Source organism: Barbus barbus (genome assembly GCF_936440315.1).
Source record: "Barbus barbus genome assembly, chromosome: 33".
Lineage (NCBI taxonomy): Eukaryota > Metazoa > Chordata > Actinopteri > Cypriniformes > Cyprinidae > Barbus > Barbus barbus.
In genome coordinates this window covers 23,449,466-23,468,572 of record NC_136761.1, presented here as the reverse complement: position 1 = coordinate 23,468,572, position 19,107 = coordinate 23,449,466, and the positions used below count along the sequence as shown (strand labels likewise).

The window sequence follows — 19,107 nt, the reverse complement described above, 5'->3', positions numbered from 1 at the left end:
TCGGCTTCCCCTTACCATCCCAAGATGAAATGAGCTTTCAATAGAGATTCAGCCAATAGCTATGAGTTACACTTCAACTCGAGCGCGCACATTTCCAAAATGACCTTAATTAATTTCCCTCCATCACCCCTGTCAGCTGGCAAATTAGTGGCTGCAACCTTCTGCGTGGGTAAAAATGATTTGGCATTTAAGTGACTGACTTGACCTTGCGAGTCGCCCGACTTCAGACAGTGGCGGAATGACACGGAGGCGGCCCGCAGGAAGCGAAGCTGTATTTTTAGACGTGCACTTCGGTTGCCTTCCTGTCACTCTGCTGCTCATTGCAGGCCTGATTACTGCCTGCCTGTAACCTGCTAGCTTCCCCTTTACAGTTTGTGCACGGTCGCACCTGACAGGAAGTCGCGAAGGGAGAAGGCGCGGGTTCAGATAAAGGCATGAAGCTGGAGGTGGAGGTACCGCCTGTGGCATCACACCATCAATTGGGCAAGCGAGAAGGGCGGAAAGAATATTACAGAGAGCAAATGTGAATACGAAGAAATGCGAGATTCCGCTTTTTTCCGCTGTTGACTGAGCTTCCTGGTTCATGCACACAATTATTCAAGCTCTGCATGTGTTTGTGCACTACTGTGTGTTTGTATTATACATGGGTGTGTGAGTCAGTGAGGCCTAAGGCAGTGTAGATGTCACCCTCAGCTGGGGAAAAACAGCTTTGTTATGTAAAGCCACCGTGTGGAATCCTCCATGTGGCCTACATTCATTATACTGCTGCATTATTATCATTTATTAGCATTCATTACGTTTATCAACCTGCTCTCACTTTTTCCATCTCTCCCTTAGTGGCTTTTTTTTGACAGACCTCTATCTTTTTCTTTTGTATTTCTTCCGAGGTTTATTTTCCATATAGGCTTGTGGCCAGATGAGAGACAGATGTGGTGGTTATGGAGTCATGCCTTTTTTTTTTTTTAAGGAATCAGCTTTTCTTAATAGGACAAATTAAATGTGAGATCTAAAGGGGTGTCTTTGAGTGCTGGCATACAGTCTACCAATTCTGGTATTTTTCACTGTTTGCATAACTCCATCTGTCCATTTGTACTCATTTCACCAGTAGGTGGCTCTCTTTATGAGTGAAGTCATTGACTCTTATATGCAAGTGATTCCTTCAAGTCTAGGTTCAGTCTGTCCATCCATGGATGAGTGTGGGATGATAGAGGGATGTATGGGGATAGGCCGATAAGAGATGGGGGTAATGGAAGGGTTGGAGCACGACGGAACAAAAATCAGCTCTGGAAATGGAATCCGCCGCTGGAACGTGTCCAGAGATATTGGAAGGCATCTTGTGGAAAGAGGCTATTAAAGATCACAGGAGTGAGCAGCCTGTGGCCGTTTCCCTTGTAGGTTAGAGGTATGAGGGACGGATGTATCTGGGGGGTAGGGTGTGGGGGCCAGTCCAGAGACAAGCCTCTGAGGCAGATACCTGACCGCAGAAAAGCTCTCAGCCTCTCGATTTGGTCTTAATAGAGAACGGGACTTGATAAAACACGACAAACCCCACGACCACACGCTAATCACAACAGCAACGTGACCACAGCTGATCCATTTTACACTACATCTCTTTTTAAAACTGCATGCGTGCTGCTGGCGCGACCGGGCTTTGTGTGAGACTAGAGTCCTCATTTGCAGGGCAGGAAACACCAGCATGGGGCTCAGAGCAGTAATTAACTGCTAAATTATTTAAGTACAATGCTAAATTGTACAAGTTTCATCAATAATCTATTGTAGCATTAAGGCTATGTTAGCGAGTATCATCGCTAATGAGAGCAGCACAGAAGAGAGACTGGAGAATACCAGTGTGACACCAGAAAGACCGCTCTGACACTTACTTTCCGAGTGATGTCATTTCTTAAAGGTAAAGTGTGTCATTTTTTTTCCGGTGTTAAATATCAATAAATATTAATTCTGTCATCATTTACTCAGCCTCATGTCTGACTTACTTTCTTCCCTACTGTGCACCGCAAAAAGAAAACTGACTTCTGATGCAGCTCTCGCTCTCACTTAAGCATATTCAAAGTTTTTATTAAAATACCTTTTTTAAATGTATTTTTTTCTTTCATGTAATGTTGTTGTATGGCTTCAGTAGACGTGCTATATAGTTGACAAGTCATACAGGCTGTATGGTGCTTTTAAGATGATTTTTGACTTTTTTGTGTTTACTGTATGCATTCATTGTAAGAACAGTGTCTACTCTTTATTTATTTTTATTTTTCACAGATAAAGTACATATAGAACGACATAATGGTGCTTAATTTGGGGTTAACTGTCCCTTTAAAATACATTTAATTGTTTAACCTGCTGCCTTGGTGTTGTTCAGTGTTAATTTTGACACAAATTTTTGTTGTCATAGTTTGATTTAAATATTTTGTCATGTCATTATTAATTTTAGTCAGTTTTATTCTAATGCCACATTAATCTTTTAATATTACATTATAACAAGAGACCATAAAATAGAAAAAAAACATTTTAATCACAAGTACAGTTAAATTATCTTTTATATTTATGTATATACATAATGTTATATATATATATATATATATATATATATATATATATATATATATATATATATATATATATATATATATATAAAAATTCTCTTAAAATGGATTTTATTAAATGTTTGTATTTTTTTTGTATTGTATGTATTTATTAAACGTTGAATCTATAGCCTGTAAAACTGATATGGCAAAAAAAAAAAAAGTAATACAATTAAATTGAAAAACTAAATTGACACAACTGACCTAAAATGACAATTTTAGTCAACAAAAATATTATTTTCAATGAAAAATGTGTCCAATTTGTAGGATTTATCAACATGTGAAAGTACAAGCAAGAACTGTTAACACAGTTATTATATAACCTATCTGTGGCATCCCTGAGCACCTATAATGACATGAGTTCATGAAATAATGGACTTCTACCAAGAAAGAAAGAAAGATTTTCTATTTGCCTCAACTTTTAGTGCAGGATCAGCTGTTTGTCCAAACAATGGGAGGCAAGGGTAATAGGAGTTTTTTGGAAACAATTCTGTTTAGTACAAAAATGACGCTTTTAAGTGAAAGTGACATGATATACAGCCAAGTATGGTGACCCATACTCTGAATTTTACTCTGCATTTAACCCATCCAAAGTGCACACACACAGCAGTGAACACACACACTCCGTGAACACACACCCGGAGCAGTGGGCAGCCATTTATGCTGTGACACCTGGGGAGCAGTTTTGGGTTCGTCGTGGTATTGAGGGTGGAGAGATTGCTGTACATTCACTCCCCCCACCTACAATTCCTGCTACATCTGAGATTCGAACTCGCAACCTTTGGATTACAAGTCTGACTCTCTAAACATTAGGCCACGACTTCCCCCAAAGCTAGTCAGGGGTAAAAGTGATCTGTGAGGCATTTGTTAGATCTTTCAAAATTGCGCACCTTAGTGAAAAACATTCTGTGGAATCCTGCCAGACTGTTGTTACATGGCTCTGTGGTCTATGAACTGCATTTATGATGTTTTCGGAAGCTTAACGCTGATTATCTCCGAGCGCATTCTGTCTCACAGTAGTCTCGGTGCTGAGCCTGGATATTAACAAATCACGTCCTGTTTGTCTGCGCCAAGAGTCCATTTATGAGGCTGTAATGATTAATCTCACTGCGAAGTACACAGCAATATCCTCCTGTCTAGATTTTTTCTTTTCATCAGCTCGACGGAAATGACCCCGTACCAGAAAATCAAACCGCCGCGGATGGTCTCAGTGAAGTGTGTCTCTCTGTACAGTATGTGTTTGTTGTACCTGAAAGGAGCGGAGGCTTTTGAATTATTGAGTGACTTTGTTGTGTAAGTGTCCCTTGGTGGGCTGAGACGGGCCTGTGGTGCCGTGTGTTTGTGTGCCATATGTCCACTGCTCCACACTGAGGCGCTGCATACACCATCCTTCACCCCCAACAAGCACCTGCGACACTCAGCGGTCAACACAACACACACGTACACACATGTACCTTAGAGCTTAGAAAGGGAGGATGCAGTAAGGAGATTTGATAGCAGGGATGGATGTAACCTTCCACATGTGCTTGAAATACTAAAAGCGCTATTTATCTTTCTCTTTTCTGCAGGCATTTCCTGTTTAAGACCTCTTCAGGGACCACTCCTCTCTTTAGCAGCTCATCTCCGGGTTACCCCTTGACGTCCGGCACAGTATATTCACCCCCACCGCGGCTCCTACCCAGAAACACCTTCTCCAGAAGCGCTTTCAAGCTGAAGAAGCCATCCAAGTACTGCAGCTGGAAATGTGCCGCCCTGTCGGCGATCGCTGCCGCCGCCCTGCTGGCCATTCTGCTGTCCTACTTCATCGGTAAAATACCTCATTCTCTCTTTTTTTGTCTGTAGCCTTTCAATGAGCTTTTTATTGACTGTGATGTACATCTTCCATCTGTTAAGTCTCTCTTTTGGATCTCTTTTTATAATCGATTGAGAGAGTCATTTAGGCATTATAATGAGCACTTATATCTGTACAAACACTGATTCGGTAATAGCAATAAGCAGATAATTGAATTCCACATAGAGATTAAGTAGGCTATTCATCATTAGTTTGCGTGCCTGTGTGTGTGTGTGTGTACTGTATGAGTGTGTGTATATTTTATCCAGATGCTGTTCATTATTGAATGTGCCTGAGGAGAAATGTAGAAATGTTACCTAACTCATACCGGGTGATCTGTGACTAGAACTCACCAGTTACATTGTTAAGATCTAAATTATTAAAAGCAACGTTTCACCTTGTGCTTTATGCATCTAAGCTGCCCAGCTGGCTTTAACCTGCGTATTTCTTAAAAGGACTCTGATTTTTATGGAAGTACATTTCTGCCACAAGGATGGAAATATTATAAAAAAGTAAGGTAGCACTTTACTTGAAGCCTTTATATAATGCATTATAAAAGTATTTTATGTAATGCATCGTATGATCTCATTAATAATTGTACATTAAAGCACATGAGAAACAACCAGGAATCTGCAAATATTATAATGCATTTTAAGTTCGATACAGTTATTTACAAGAAGATATAATGCATTACAGCATACATTATAATTACCTTTGTAATGCACTATGCATGAAGGCTTCAAGTGTTACCAAAGTGACATTATGATATATACAGTCATACCACAAAAAAAGTGACAGCTAGCCTTTAATTTATTTTTTACTCCATGGGCTTAGATATTTCCCAGAGTTCATTTGCAAAGGGTATTTATTTATTTATTTAATTATAGATATGTATAAATGCTAGAATTGTAATGTGTATCAACAGTTCCGCAGCCGGGCTCTCACTTATTAATCAAAGAGGGCATAAGACCCTTTTAACAGCTACTTTATTTAAGAATTAATTGAATAAAGGTGGGATGAGTGAAACTCACTGTTGAAGGTACTAATTGTAATCAGAGGATTTTGTGTTACTAGTCCAGTTTAAAGTTTCAGATTACTAGTCATGTAAACTACATATACTCGTGAATAATTATTTCAGTCTATTTACAATGTGCCCGTTTACTCTATGAATATCCATGTCAACCTAAAGAAAACGTCAGCCTCTGATCGTGGAGGACACTCTAAATGCAAAGCACTGCTGTGAGTCTTTAACCCCACACTGCGTCCGTGAAGGACACGCTTGAGGGTGTTGTTATTTTCAATAAGGCCTCTCTGGTTTCATGTTTTGTGAGTTTATGCTAACGTCAGTTATTGGGTAATGGAGAAGCGGTGGCCTTCCCCTCACACCTCACAGAGCATCGTAAAGGACCCCCAGTGGAGAACAGAAATGAGTCCTTGCACTTCACACTGGATGAGTTTAATACTGAGGGTGTGAACAGCATGAGAACGCAAAGAAAATGAGAAAAAGGTACACTCTCAGTGAACATCAGAGGGAAAGTGAGACAAGGATAGAGACACAAAGCCACATAGACAGACAAAAGCGGACACAGAGGTAGAGGTTGGCTTTCTGTGGCCTCTATTAGAAGCACACCTGGGCTGGGGAGTTTTGCTCTGGCAGGATGCCTCAGTCCCCTCTGTGTCTCTATTTAAAAGCCCCAAGCAAGGGGCAGATGTGTCACACGGACCCGCGCTGCCCCTCTTCTCTCTGGGGACCCCACTCAACAGATGGGGCAGTCAGCAAGTGCAGGAGTCAGTACAAACGCCCTTGTTCTTCCTGCCTGCGTCGCTGTACGTGTATTCAACTACCCGTCTGCCTTTCCCATGTCCTTCAGTGCTCCACGCTCTTTTGTGCTGTCTGAAACTCAGCTCACTTATCCGGCTCCAGATAAAACCACACAGACATCCACTTACTGAATCTGGGGAAGGTTCAAAAAGTGATACTTGAAAGTGCCACTTAAAACAAAAATAGTATTATTTAAATTTAAATTTAAAGTATTTATAGTATATTATTTATTGTAGAAACCATGATGCATAATTTGGATACATTTACTCGATTCTTTGGTGAATAATATGTTCAAAAGAACAGCATTTATTTTAAAATGTGATCTATTGTGACATTTTAAACATCTTTGCTGTCACTTTTTATCAATTTAATGCATCATTGCTGAATAGAAGTTACAAAATAAATCTTCCTGGCCCCAAAATTTTGGATGGTAGTGTATGCATTACATAACAAAATATCAAATTAAGTGCTATTTATTTTAAAGATGAAAAAGCACTTTCTTGTTTTGTAATGATACTACAAGTGTGATGATCTACATCTGTGGATTAATTAAATTGAAGGTAATTTAAAAAAGGAATTAAAAAGGTGGAGTTATCATCATTTGTTTGCATATGCCACTGATGTGTTATGTAATGCAATGAAATGTATGCATTTTTAATGATTGCTTAGTGTCCAATCACTTATCAAGTAGTAGTGACTCATACAACAGCCGTATATTGTTTGAAAACAGAGGTTGAACTTTTATTTTGGTTTGAACAGGATTCATTCTAGTGGGAGGATTCATTCAGTGAATGTGTATTTACTTTTCTGAAGGTAATTCTAGCTGTACTGTCAGCAGTATTCAATGGATGGAGGTCTTAACTGCCGGAAACTGACCCTGCTTAAGCTCTCTGACAGTGTGTTTATGGACGTGTTCACATTTGTGTGCGTGTTTGTATATTAGTGCATCCCCACAAACAGATAAATGTGCCACTGCAGCATTTCCCCCAACACAGACGAGACTGCTAGTCTGTTGAGAGCTGCCCAATCTCCCTGGGAATGGAGGGAACACACAGGGGAGAAAAGAAGAAGTTATTTTTATTTTCTCATTTTTTACTGGAGGCCTGAAAGACTCCTTTTTGCTTCATTCTCTTTGGGGATGGATAACTGTCCCAGAACGGCACAAGAGCCCCTGAAAGCCCGAATTCAGCACCAGGAGAGGAGGACTCACAGATGCTCGTACTAACACATTTCAGATCCCTGTGGCTTACATTCACACACACACACACACACACACACAGAGACAGGTCTGCAGAGCAGTTCTCTATGAGGAGAGGAAAATAAAGGAGAAAAAAATAAGATGAGAAGAGGAGATTCAAAGAGCAGTGTCAAGATGAGATGAGACAAAAGAAATAACCTGATGAATGAATGAGACCTGATAATATGAGGTGAGATTAGACAAGAATAGCCAAAATGAAATACAGTAAAACTAAAGAAAGGGATTAGGCAAAATAACACAAGATGAGACCAGCAGGAATGAAACGTCAAAATTAGACAAGATAAGAAAGATTAGACAAGATAAGATGAGAAGAAAATAAAGTAAAAAATAAGCTAAAAGGGACGAGATACGATGAGGCCAAATGAGAAGAGACACCTCAATATGAGACAAGACGAGAAACAGTAATGAGATGAAACACCAGATAAAATGAGTCAACAGAAAAAGATGAGACAGACAAGATGAGAAAAGAAGAGAAGAGAAGCATTAAAGTGTGAGAACAAAATTAGAAAAGGGCTCAAACAAGATCAAACGAGAAGAGAAGCATTAGATGAAAAGAGAATAAAATGAGACATTAATTCAAAATGAGAAGAGAAACATCAAAGTGCAATAAGAAAAAATGAGAACTAGAGACAAGACAGAGAAAAAACAGGATGAGAAGAATAGTGTCAAACAATGTAGAGAAGAGATGAGACCTGATTGAGACTAGACCAGGCAAATAGATTAGACAAAATAACACAAGATAAGAAGAGAAACATCAAGATGGACCAGAAAAAAAATTGATGAGATGAGACTAAATAATGAGTCAATAGGGAAGAGACAAAATAATACAAATGAGAACGGAAGAGAAGCATTAAAGTTAGAACAAAATGAGAAAATGTCTCAAACATGATGCATCAAAATGAGATAAGGCAAGGAGAAACAAAAATGAGACAAAAAATGATGACGAAAGAAGAACAGTGTCAAATCAAGATAAGAGATCATTGAGTAGAAATGAGACCTGATGAGACGAGATGAGACAAATATGTACAAAGTAGCTCAAGATGAGGCCAAATGGGAGGGAAGCATCAAAATGAGACAAACAAGAAAAACAGAGATTAGATGAGAAAAAAAGAAAAGCATTGAGACCAGTTCAGATGGGTCAAAAGAAAAAGGTGAGACAAAATAATGAGAACAGATGAAAAGCATTAAGCGCTGAGGATGGGACCAGATGGGACCAAACGAGAAGAGAAGCATCAAGATGAGACGAGAGAATGAAATAAGCATTAAAACAAAAAAGAGAGTGAGCACAAAATCAGAAGACATGCATAAAAGTGACATAAGACGAAACGAGAAATGTTGAGACAGAAAAAAGAAAACAGGATGAGAGGAGAAGAAAAGTGTTGAAGCAAGATAGAGAGCACAGAGAAGAGACTGGTTGCATGCATTCATGACATCACTCTCGTCACTGTGTTGTGAGGCTGCTACAGCAGGGATGGGGTTGCTAGGATACAGGTGAGCGGTCCTGATGCAAAAGAGAAACAGGTCTGTCATCATATGTTGTGGAGAAGACAAACGCTCTGCAGCTCCCTCGCGGTCTCGTCTGCGCTTGATTCATTGGCCCAGAGTGATCAAAGAAAGGAAGGAGGAGATAGAGGGAGAGCGGACAGGGGCAGATGGAATGTGTAACAGAGATAACAAGGTTTAAGACTCCATCAGGCTACATGCTGATTCCACAGGCTGCAGTCTGGATGGCTCGGAGCCCGGTGAGGAACAACACAGTGTCATATCAGCAACAGGAAGACGACGACTCACTTATATGGCACACCAACATAACTAAAAGAGCTATATACTCTAACACACTAAATACACACAGAACACAAGTTATGCATACTTGCTGAGAAGGTTGTGAAATACAAGTAGACCATTTTCTTGGATTGTTGTTCCTGGAACAATATCCATCAACAATCAGATTTTAGGGTGAGGGTCAAGGTTAAGGAAGCTTGAGCAACATTTTATCATTGCCTGCTGATTCTAGTGTTATATCGGGATAAGGCACAAGTTTTCTCTTTCTTTCTTTTTCTTTCTTTCTTTCTTTCTTTCTTTCTTTCTTTCTTTCTTTCTTTCTTTCTTTCTTTCTTTCTTTCTTTCTTTCTTTCTTTCCTTCTTTCTTTCCTTCTTTCTTTGTATATTTTTATTTTATTTCATAGTATTTTGTATGTAATGTAATTATTCATATTAATTTACAAAATTATTAATATGATTTTTATTTGTATTAGATTTATATATAATTAATATATTATTATTATTATTATTATTATTAATTTTATATTGATTTAATATAAAATTATTTACAAATGATTTAATTATACAACTTATAAAATTATTTAATACAAAATATATGAAAATTATTTATTACGAAGTATCGTTTATATTATTATTTAGCCTTTTAGTTATTTAGCTGTTTATTATTTAGTGGTATATTTTGGATTTGGGTTCAATTGAATTATTAAGTCATGACTTTTAACATTTGTACATTTATTGTAATTTATCATATCATTAATTATTAAATTATCATACAAATGTATTTGTCGCAAAATATATCATGCATTTTTTTTATTACAGTGTTATTAGTATTTAATAATTCATTCAATTATTAGACCTTTTTCATTTAAATTATTAACTAATTTATTGAATTATGATATCTTAATATAAATTGTTACATTTAGTATAAATTAAGTTATTAAAATTACAAATATATTTAGTTCAAAATGTATCAATTATTTTTTCCTCACATTATTAAATTTAAATGTAATTATTATTAAATGATCCTAAATGTCAATATAAAATTACATTTATTATAAGTTACTATAATATAAATTACAAAATTTATTGAAATTACAAATGTATTGTAAAATCTATCATACAGTACTAAGTATTTTTTTTACTATTTTATTCATACATTCATTCATTCATGCAATGCTTTGGCGAAATGTACTACATGTACTAGATGCGCCAAGAAAGCAAAATGAATGTTGCATGTAATTAGGGTTTGATAGGAATTTTGTTCCAGTACCAGCAAAATATGTTGCTCAAGTAACGTGTCCTACTTTAAAAAAAGAAAATAGCATGCAGAGAGCTACATACTGCTAGATCACTGTGCATTTTCAGAGCACATCAGTGTCCTTGAGCTGGGAAAGTTGTGCGTGGGTAAGGCGATAGTGTGGGGTGCATGTGAGTTCTGTGTCACCTCTGTTTTTGTGTGGATACAGAGGCGGCTCATACATCAGTGAAGACAGGCCGTGTGGTGAGTGTCATGAAAGAAGACAGAAGACAAATTTGCTCTCTCTCTCTCTCGCGCGCTCTCTCTGTACCCCCTCTCTCTGTATTTTTAGCAGCATCATCACTTCCCTTCATTGCCCACCAATGACTCAAATGCTCATCGCCACTCTGGGCCGTTGACCTTCACGCCAGCCGATGTGTGTACCTCCATCCATAACGCAGCGCTGTCTGGAGCGTTATTGAGTAATCACAGCCGCTTACTCTAACCGCATGCCGCAGTGTTGGGGCGGTCTGTGGAGTCAGGCAGCATCCATAAACATCCCTCCGCTACCACTGAAAAGACATCGATTGCAGATTTAACTTCATTCTTCCTGATGCAGCTTAAGGGTCTTAAAGAAAACATAAAACAGCATTCATTTCCATAATGTGATGCACTTTGGAGTGAAACAGAATGTTCACTAGGGCATAATGTAGGACAGGGCTTTGTTGTATACATCAAGATTTTTTATTGGATTGTGATCGTTTAGCTCTCGTTTTATTGTTTGTTATTTTCCTACCTGCTTTTTATCAGCAAAAAAGCAAAGTCATTTCAAGAGGCAAGGATATTACATTTTGATGCAAGAAAATATTTTTATTATTTTATAAAATGATAGTTAACCCAAAAATGAAACTTCAGTCATCATTTACTCACCCTCATGCCACTTCAAAAAGACTTTTTTTCTAAAGTAGAATAAAAAATGCGATATTATGAAGAGGTTTATCTTTTTCATTCATTTACTTTGAATGGGGGCTGAATCTTTCAAGCTTCAAAAAAGTACGAGAAAACATCATACACTATCATAAAATATGTTGTATAATCTTCCATTCAAACGTTTGGGGTCAGTAACTTTACTCACCAAGGCTACATTTATTTGATCAAATATACAGTTAAAACAGTAATATTGTTAAATATTATTGCTATTTAAAATATTGTTTCTGTTTTAATATATTTAAAAATCTAATTTATTCCTGTGATGGCAAAGCTGAATTTTCAGTCTTCAGTGTCACATGATCCTTCAGAAATCATTCTAATATGCTGATTTGGTTATAAAGAAACTTTTATTATTATAATTAGTATAATAAACGTTGAAAACAGTTGTGGAATTTGTGATAAAAAGAGAATATAAAGTTCAAAGAACATCATTTATTTGAAATGCATATGTCTTAACTGTCACTTTTGATCAATATAATTCATCCGTGCTGAATAAAAGTAAAATCGTACTGACCCCAAGCTTTTGAATGGTAGTGCAAGTCTGTTTTGTCTGAGGAAAGACGTTATTCACTTCATATGGAGCACTTTTATGATGACTCTGAAGAAGGAAAGTCATACAGGTTTGGAACGACATGAGGGTGAGCAAATGATGACAGATTTTCATCTAAGTTGCGGACAAGATGAAGAGACCCTCTGTTTGTGTGAGCAGACGAGCAGCTTTATCCCACATTGTCATTGTGGCTCCGAGGTGACCTCGGCATGTCATTTCACGGCAGTCATGAGGGACACCGAGACAGTGAGCGAAAAAGGACGCTGGACTTTGACACTGCACCAACATATGGTACATAGGGGACGAGAAGCATATGGCGTGTATGGTGTATTCCTGGTTCGGGAGCAGCAGGAGATGTAGACTGGAAGCTGGTGACTCTCAACAGACTGTTGTAGGTCAAGAGAAGTCACATCAAGGGCAAAGGGACACAAATTCACTTCAGTACGGCCGACTGGCCCGGCTGGGCGGGAAAGAGAGAGAGAGGAGAGAGCTCACACTGGCACACATCAGAGCTGGATTGCTCTAAAGAGGAGGAGAGAGTGCGTGTGAAGGGCGGCTTTCAACTCCTATCTTCTCCTCTGTTCATCTATGTCCTTGTCGGTTTTGATTGATGTGTTTCATTTCTGGCACGGTGGTCAGACGATCGCATGCACACGAACTCCCGCTCCAGTGCTAATGTTAGCAGCGGTCTTTGGTCTGTCAGCAGACGTCCACCGCTGCTCTGGCTGACCCGCGCTGTCCATCTGCAGCTGGCCCTCCCTTCTTTTCATGTCTGTCCCTCCCTGTCAAACAAAGGTCCTTCTCTGAAGTAAAACTTTCACTAACCTCCATCATTGACTGATTGGTGGCATTCAGCGGATCAAGGGCCGTCACTAAAAAGGCAAACCATACAGTCTTCAGCGTTGACCCAGCAGTGAATGAGGCTCTTGAAGGTATTAGATTGATTTCGGTTCACAAACTGTTTATAATCACCCATGAGATTTGAGGCGGTCGCTTTTGCTGATATCTGTAATCAATGATGCCACATGTGGCGAGTCTGTGTGCCGCTTTAAACTGGAGTCACGCATATGAAAAACAAAGCTAAATATTTCATAGCTTCAGAGACAATGATGCAGTACTGGCATACAAATAAACAATCACAATCACAGACATCAAGGATTTGCTGATCTCACAGGAAAAAAGGAAGATGTGGGAAAAGGAGGATATAAAATATAAACAGTATAAAAATATATCAAGAAAAAGTGCTGATATAATCTCACCTGGGACGTGCGAGAGGCCTGGACCCCTGAGTGCTGGAGACAGACTTGAGATACGTCAGAATATTTCATACTGACAGCGGAGCGAGAGAGACAGAGATGGAGGGAGGCGGCCATAATGAAGACAGAGAGATAGGGCGAGTGTGTCTATCTCTGTGTGCCATTGATCTAGCTCGTGATTTCATCTGCCTCTCATTTCCTGTCGCTAATGTGAATGGATGAGCCTCTAGGCACAACACACACATACACCGACTGCATACAAAAACTGCATGGCACAAGCTCCTCTCTTTGTGTCTTGATAAGCGTGTTTGCAGAGGACCTGCCATTCTTTGTCCCATTCCTGCACTGTATTCGGCTCTGCGCTGACAAACTCTTATCAGATGTGTTTATGACTCTGTTTCTCATATACACTATATCTTTATATCTAGCTGTACTCTGTATTTTTCATTAACAGAAGAAATGGGTGAATCTCATGAAAACTGTCAAGAATGTCCAGTTTACATTTGACCCCAAAATCAAAAGAAATAGATGCATTGTTTGTATCATTTTTTCATCAAAATTAAGCACATTTTCCTTCCAGTATTATATGCATGTGTGTATATATGTGTGTGTATATATATATATATATATATATATATATATATATATATAAAAGACTATTATTATTATAATTATTATTATTATTAATGTTTACACGCCATGGTTTCTAATTTATGCTTTCGGTACATTTTAAAACTTTTTTTTAATTTTTAAGCTCTAATATGGTGCCAAAAATATTGTTTCAGTAAACCAACAGACATCTACATTTAGAATTATTGCATATTATGAAATAATGGAAATGACAAAAAAATAAGAAAAAAATGGCAAATCTGGACTCATTAAGGTAATGAGAAGCTGGGGGAAATATGCTTAATTGTCAGTTTTACAAATATTAATGGTCCTGAAAATAGTTTATTTTACTTTATACTAATTTATAAACTTTTTTAAGGTGCAATTTTTGCCATTAACAAACCATTAACTATGACTTTTGCCTCAATAAACTCCTAATCTGCTGCTTATTAATAGTTAATAAGGTAGCTGTTAAGTTTAGGTATTGGGCAGGACTAGGGATGTTGAATAAGTGCTTTATAAGCACTAATAAACAGCCAGTATGTTAATAATAGACATGCTAATAAGCAACTAGTTGATAGTAAGACTTGGTCCCTATAGTAAAGTGTTACCATTCTTTATTTATTTAGTTTTGATTTTCTTTTGATTTTGATGTGAGCAGTCTTTTGTGAGAGTGATCCAATACATTTTCACTGTGCATATGAATGATATATTGAATGCATGTTTGTGTTCAGAACAAAGGGGACGAGTGATGAACAACCTTTGGAGTGCAGGCAATGAGCTTTCAGTTGCATCATTTTGTTGGGTTGGGCCCCTGGAGGAAGTGTTTGTGTGTTTGTGTGAGTATAGTGCTTCTGTGATGGATTAGGATGCTACTGATGGCTGCTTCACTCATTAACTGTGTATTTGAACTTGCCCCTCTCCCAAGAGACAGAAGCCAAGACTCTAATAAAACACACATACATATACGCAGAGCCCATGGGAACCTCCTGGTGCTTTGTAGTTCAACTTCAAAGCCCTTTGACCAGGCTTCTCATTTGCTGTGGCTCTACCCTACAGCCTCACCCTGTTCCATGTCCCACTCCATAAACACGTTTTACATTTCACATAAACACACACATTTAAACACCTGCCCAACTGAGCTATTACTGGAACAAGTATATATGTATATATAATGTTAGTAACCAAACAGTTTTGGTTCCCATTGACTTTCATTGAAGTCAGTGGGAACTGAAAATTCCTAAAGTAATTTTCTTACAATTAGCTGACTGAGACGTGAAATAACAAACATGTTACTTTACTTGGTGACCTGATCGGAAGTTACTTGTAACACACTTCCCCCAAAACTGATAAGTGATTATAGATGAATGTAGATGATTACAGATAGTCATTTTTATTTGAGCTTAAAGGAGACATTTCAGGGAAGACCGTATGGCCCCTTGCTCTTCCACATAAATCCTTTGCCTAACCATATTCATTGTACTTACATATACTATATTCAATATACTTGCCAACTATATAGTAGGCGAATGCGAAATGAGTAATTCAGTATGTCTGAATTTGTAATATTCATAAAACAATAGGCAAAAAGTGCTCACATGACCTAATACTTCCACCAACTCTCCCATGAGGCAACGGGGCAGTTTTTGTGAATGGCATTGTAGTGATGCAACTGGCTCTGTAGGTCACTAACTATGACAGCATGGTGAACCTACTCAGTATGCAATAGTATGCACAGCTCGGGTCATTTTTTTCATTAGCCATAGCTACAGTAGTTTTGTTCTTTTGTTTTAGGAAGAGGTCTAATTTGAATAGATTCATTAGCATATGTCTGTGTATGCAACTATTCATTCTTAAAGGTACAGTAGCAAATAGGGCTGTGCAATTAATCGAATTCGATTATCATGCATATCTAGTCAGTAAAGCCGGTTTCGTGATTAGTAGTAAATCGCCATCACCTGCTTCAGATGCGGCAATTACTACACAGAGCCGTAGTTCACTGACAAGCTAGGAAGTATTGCGTTCATAATCGGAGGCGATTTACTACTAATCATGAAACCGGCTTTACCGAATTCGATTAATTGTACAGCCCTAGTAGCAAAAACAGTGTTTTATTCTAAAATCCATGATATTTTTAAATCGAAACTGCTTTATAGAAATTGAAGTTGTAACTGTTTAATTGAAAGCGACACTGACAAAAAGCTACTTTTTTAAAAGCAATATATTGTATAAAGTGCTAAATAAATGTGATGTGATTTTACTTGACTGGAATGCTGAATTGCAGAGTTTGTGCAAACAAACAGTATCCACGTCTCTATAATCAGATGCTTTTTCTGCTCTTTTCACACCACTGTCATTTTTGTTGTGCATTTATTTTGTTATTGAGAGCAAAGTGTGCAGCACATATTTACATACTCATCTACATGCAACTCTTAGCAGCGTGGGCGGCGTCTGGATGTTTGCTAACAGTATACTGCTCCAAATGTATTTCAACTTCTTTTTACCCCTAAGCAAAGATTGAAAATGAACTTGACTGTGAGCATATTGGGGCCTTAGAAGTCAGTGGGAATGCTAAGCTTATGTGTTACTGTTTCAGATGAGATGTGGAAAGAGGCTGAGAAGTTTTCTTCTTTTTTTACAGTAGGATATGTCAACCAATTACAAATGCCGTCCAGGATAGTCTCAGCTTACAATTAGTGTCCTAATTGAGGTCAGTCTTGTTAATTTAGTGGTAAATTAGAACAGTTAATACGCGTTTATTATGGAGGCCAAGGGAGACCACAAAAATAAGGTAAGGGGAAATTACCTTTTAAGTAATATGAGGTCTCTTTTGCGCTCTAATTATGGCTGTGTAATTGTGTGATATGTTGAGTGGAGGTGCGTGCGAATGGAGGGATAGGATGTCCTGGTTTCTGCCGCGTGTTGTAGTATGTTAGCGAGGTGACCTGAGAGTGTGTCCCTCAACTTAATGACACACACACAGTGCCTCGAGTGTTTTTTGTGAGATTGCGAGATTCTCTGTTGAGAATTGCTAAGTGAGCTAAGAAGCATTTTCCCACATTCTTTGTTTGCTGATCGGACACATTTTAGCAAAACAGACGACTCTAAATTCTCAAGTGCCTGTCAGAGGAACTATGTGGAAGAATTTCACCGTTACATGTGGAAACACAAGGCATGAAAGGTAAATAATAGAATATGGCTGCATGTAACTCCTATGTGTGGACGCTAGAAGATGTTAGTGTCTGTGCATGTTTTGAAAGTAAGAAAAGTTAGAGTGAGGGGAAAAAAGACAAATGGAAGAAGGGATGTAGACAGAGATGCTTCTTCTTTATGAAAAATGTATTTGCCTGCCTACAGAGAAATTCATGCAAGAGCCCAGCCTCATATATAACATCTGTAGGGAAATAAGTGCATGTATTCTTTATGATGAACGGATATGAAGACATCTCATGTTCACTTCATATTTAACATCTTAGGGAGCAATAGTGCTTATAACAAGTGTGGCTGTGTAATTGTGTTTATTTTGGTTTCCAACAGGCCTGCACAGACTTGGTGAGAACAGAACTTGGTAGAAACTGCAGGAGATTTTCTCGTGTGTTCAGTGTTTTAGCTAATTTGATTAGACTTTCTGCCATCAATTATACTTTTAACACAGATTTTCCCCTAAAAATGTGAAAACGGTTGCACTCTTTTCTTAAAAGTTGTTCACTCGAAAATTACATATATTGTTTTGGACTTTGATTGAAAGAACAAAATATTTTGAATCTTTTCAAAATATATTCTTTTGTGTTCTACAAAAGAAATAAAGTCTAAGAGATCTGGAATGACATAAGGGTGAGTAGATGATGACAGAATTTAAAATTTTTGGGTGAACTATCCCTTTAAATAACAACGTCAGTAAGACAAGATAAAGCTGACTTTTAAATTCCCACCAGGAGTCTAAAAAAACACCTGCTGTGAATCAAAGATTTCTGAAAATTCAAATGTGTCTGTGTGTGTGTGTGTGTGTGTGTGTGTGTGTGTATCTGCTGTCGATTTTGTGTTATTTATAGCCGTGTCTCAGGGTGAGTTTGGACCTGGCCGTCCACTCGCATGTGACTTACTTTCCACTTGGGCCAGCTCAGCCAACACCAGTATAGTATACAGGCATATGGATCCGTTCTAGCAGAGAGAAACCTGCCACCTGCTTATGACTATATATGTGTGTGTGGTCACAGAGGTCTAATCGGTGATGACAGGTGCGGCTGAATCATAGAGGGACGTCCTGCCAGCCCTACTTCGATATGCACATACGTCCTCTCTCTTTCTCTTTCTCTCTGCGTCCTCGCTCATGCACACAAATAAACAGACAGGAACTGCCAAGAGCTTCCTCCAGGTCTCTCTCACACTTAACTGTACCTTAAGGACAACCTTAAACCTCCATTTCAGGGCCCCGTCTTCACTTGTATTGTTCTGTCTCTCTTCTTCTCGGCCATTCTTGCGCACACATGCACACGTATAGCATCCCTTTCTTCCTCTTTCTTTCCATTGCTCCCTTGGTGCACCAGTTCACCCATTTTTCCTTGCTCTATCAATTCTTCCTTTCTCACTGTCCAAGGTAACCTTGTAGCAGGTTGGTATGTCAGGCCGAACTGCATTTTGAATTCTGGAATATTCCAGCTGTAAACATCTGCCACTGTATAATTATGGTTACAGACAAGACAGCACACACACATGCATATGAATATACACATTTCCTGGCAAATTCACTAAACAGTTTTCAGCACAAAATGTGCCTCATATTCACTAACCGCCTGTAATCCAGTTTAATCAGGCAATAAATACACTGAAATAATGACACACTGTTTTTACAAATGCACACACTCATAAGCACACTTGCGCTCATGCACATAGACATTATGAAAATATTTTACATTTATTTATTATGCAAGTAAAAATACCTTTAATTTTTTCATATATTTAAATTTTATACTGTATATAATTTATTCATTTATATATTTTTAAATATTTAGTTTGTCTCTATATTATAGAATTAAAAATTAAATGCTTTAAATGTATTCTCAAGCAAGTGACACCTTCCAGTTGTATGTGCCGGTGAATTAAATACATCAACAAATCCATATTATGCATTGATTTATACATTTTTAATCATACAGATTTCCTCACGTAGCTGAGTCCTTC

At 38.0% G+C, this 19,107-nt stretch overlaps 1 protein-coding gene across 4 annotated transcripts in view; it reads left to right on the top strand.

Annotated features, from left to right (window-relative positions):
• The window catches only part of LOC306853715 (teneurin-2-like), a gene marked incomplete at its 5' end in the record, with an annotated part of 227,949 nt that overhangs the window by 161,258 nt on the left and 47,584 nt on the right, over nucleotides 1-19,107 (top strand). For all 4 annotated transcript variants that reach the window (XM_079391337.1, XM_079391335.1, XM_079391336.1 and 1 more), the window contains one exon: nucleotides 4,160-4,398. In XM_079391337.1, coding sequence (XP_079247463.1) covers nucleotides 4,160-4,398 — 239 coding nt within the window. The remainder of the gene's footprint in view (nucleotides 1-4,159; nucleotides 4,399-19,107) is intronic.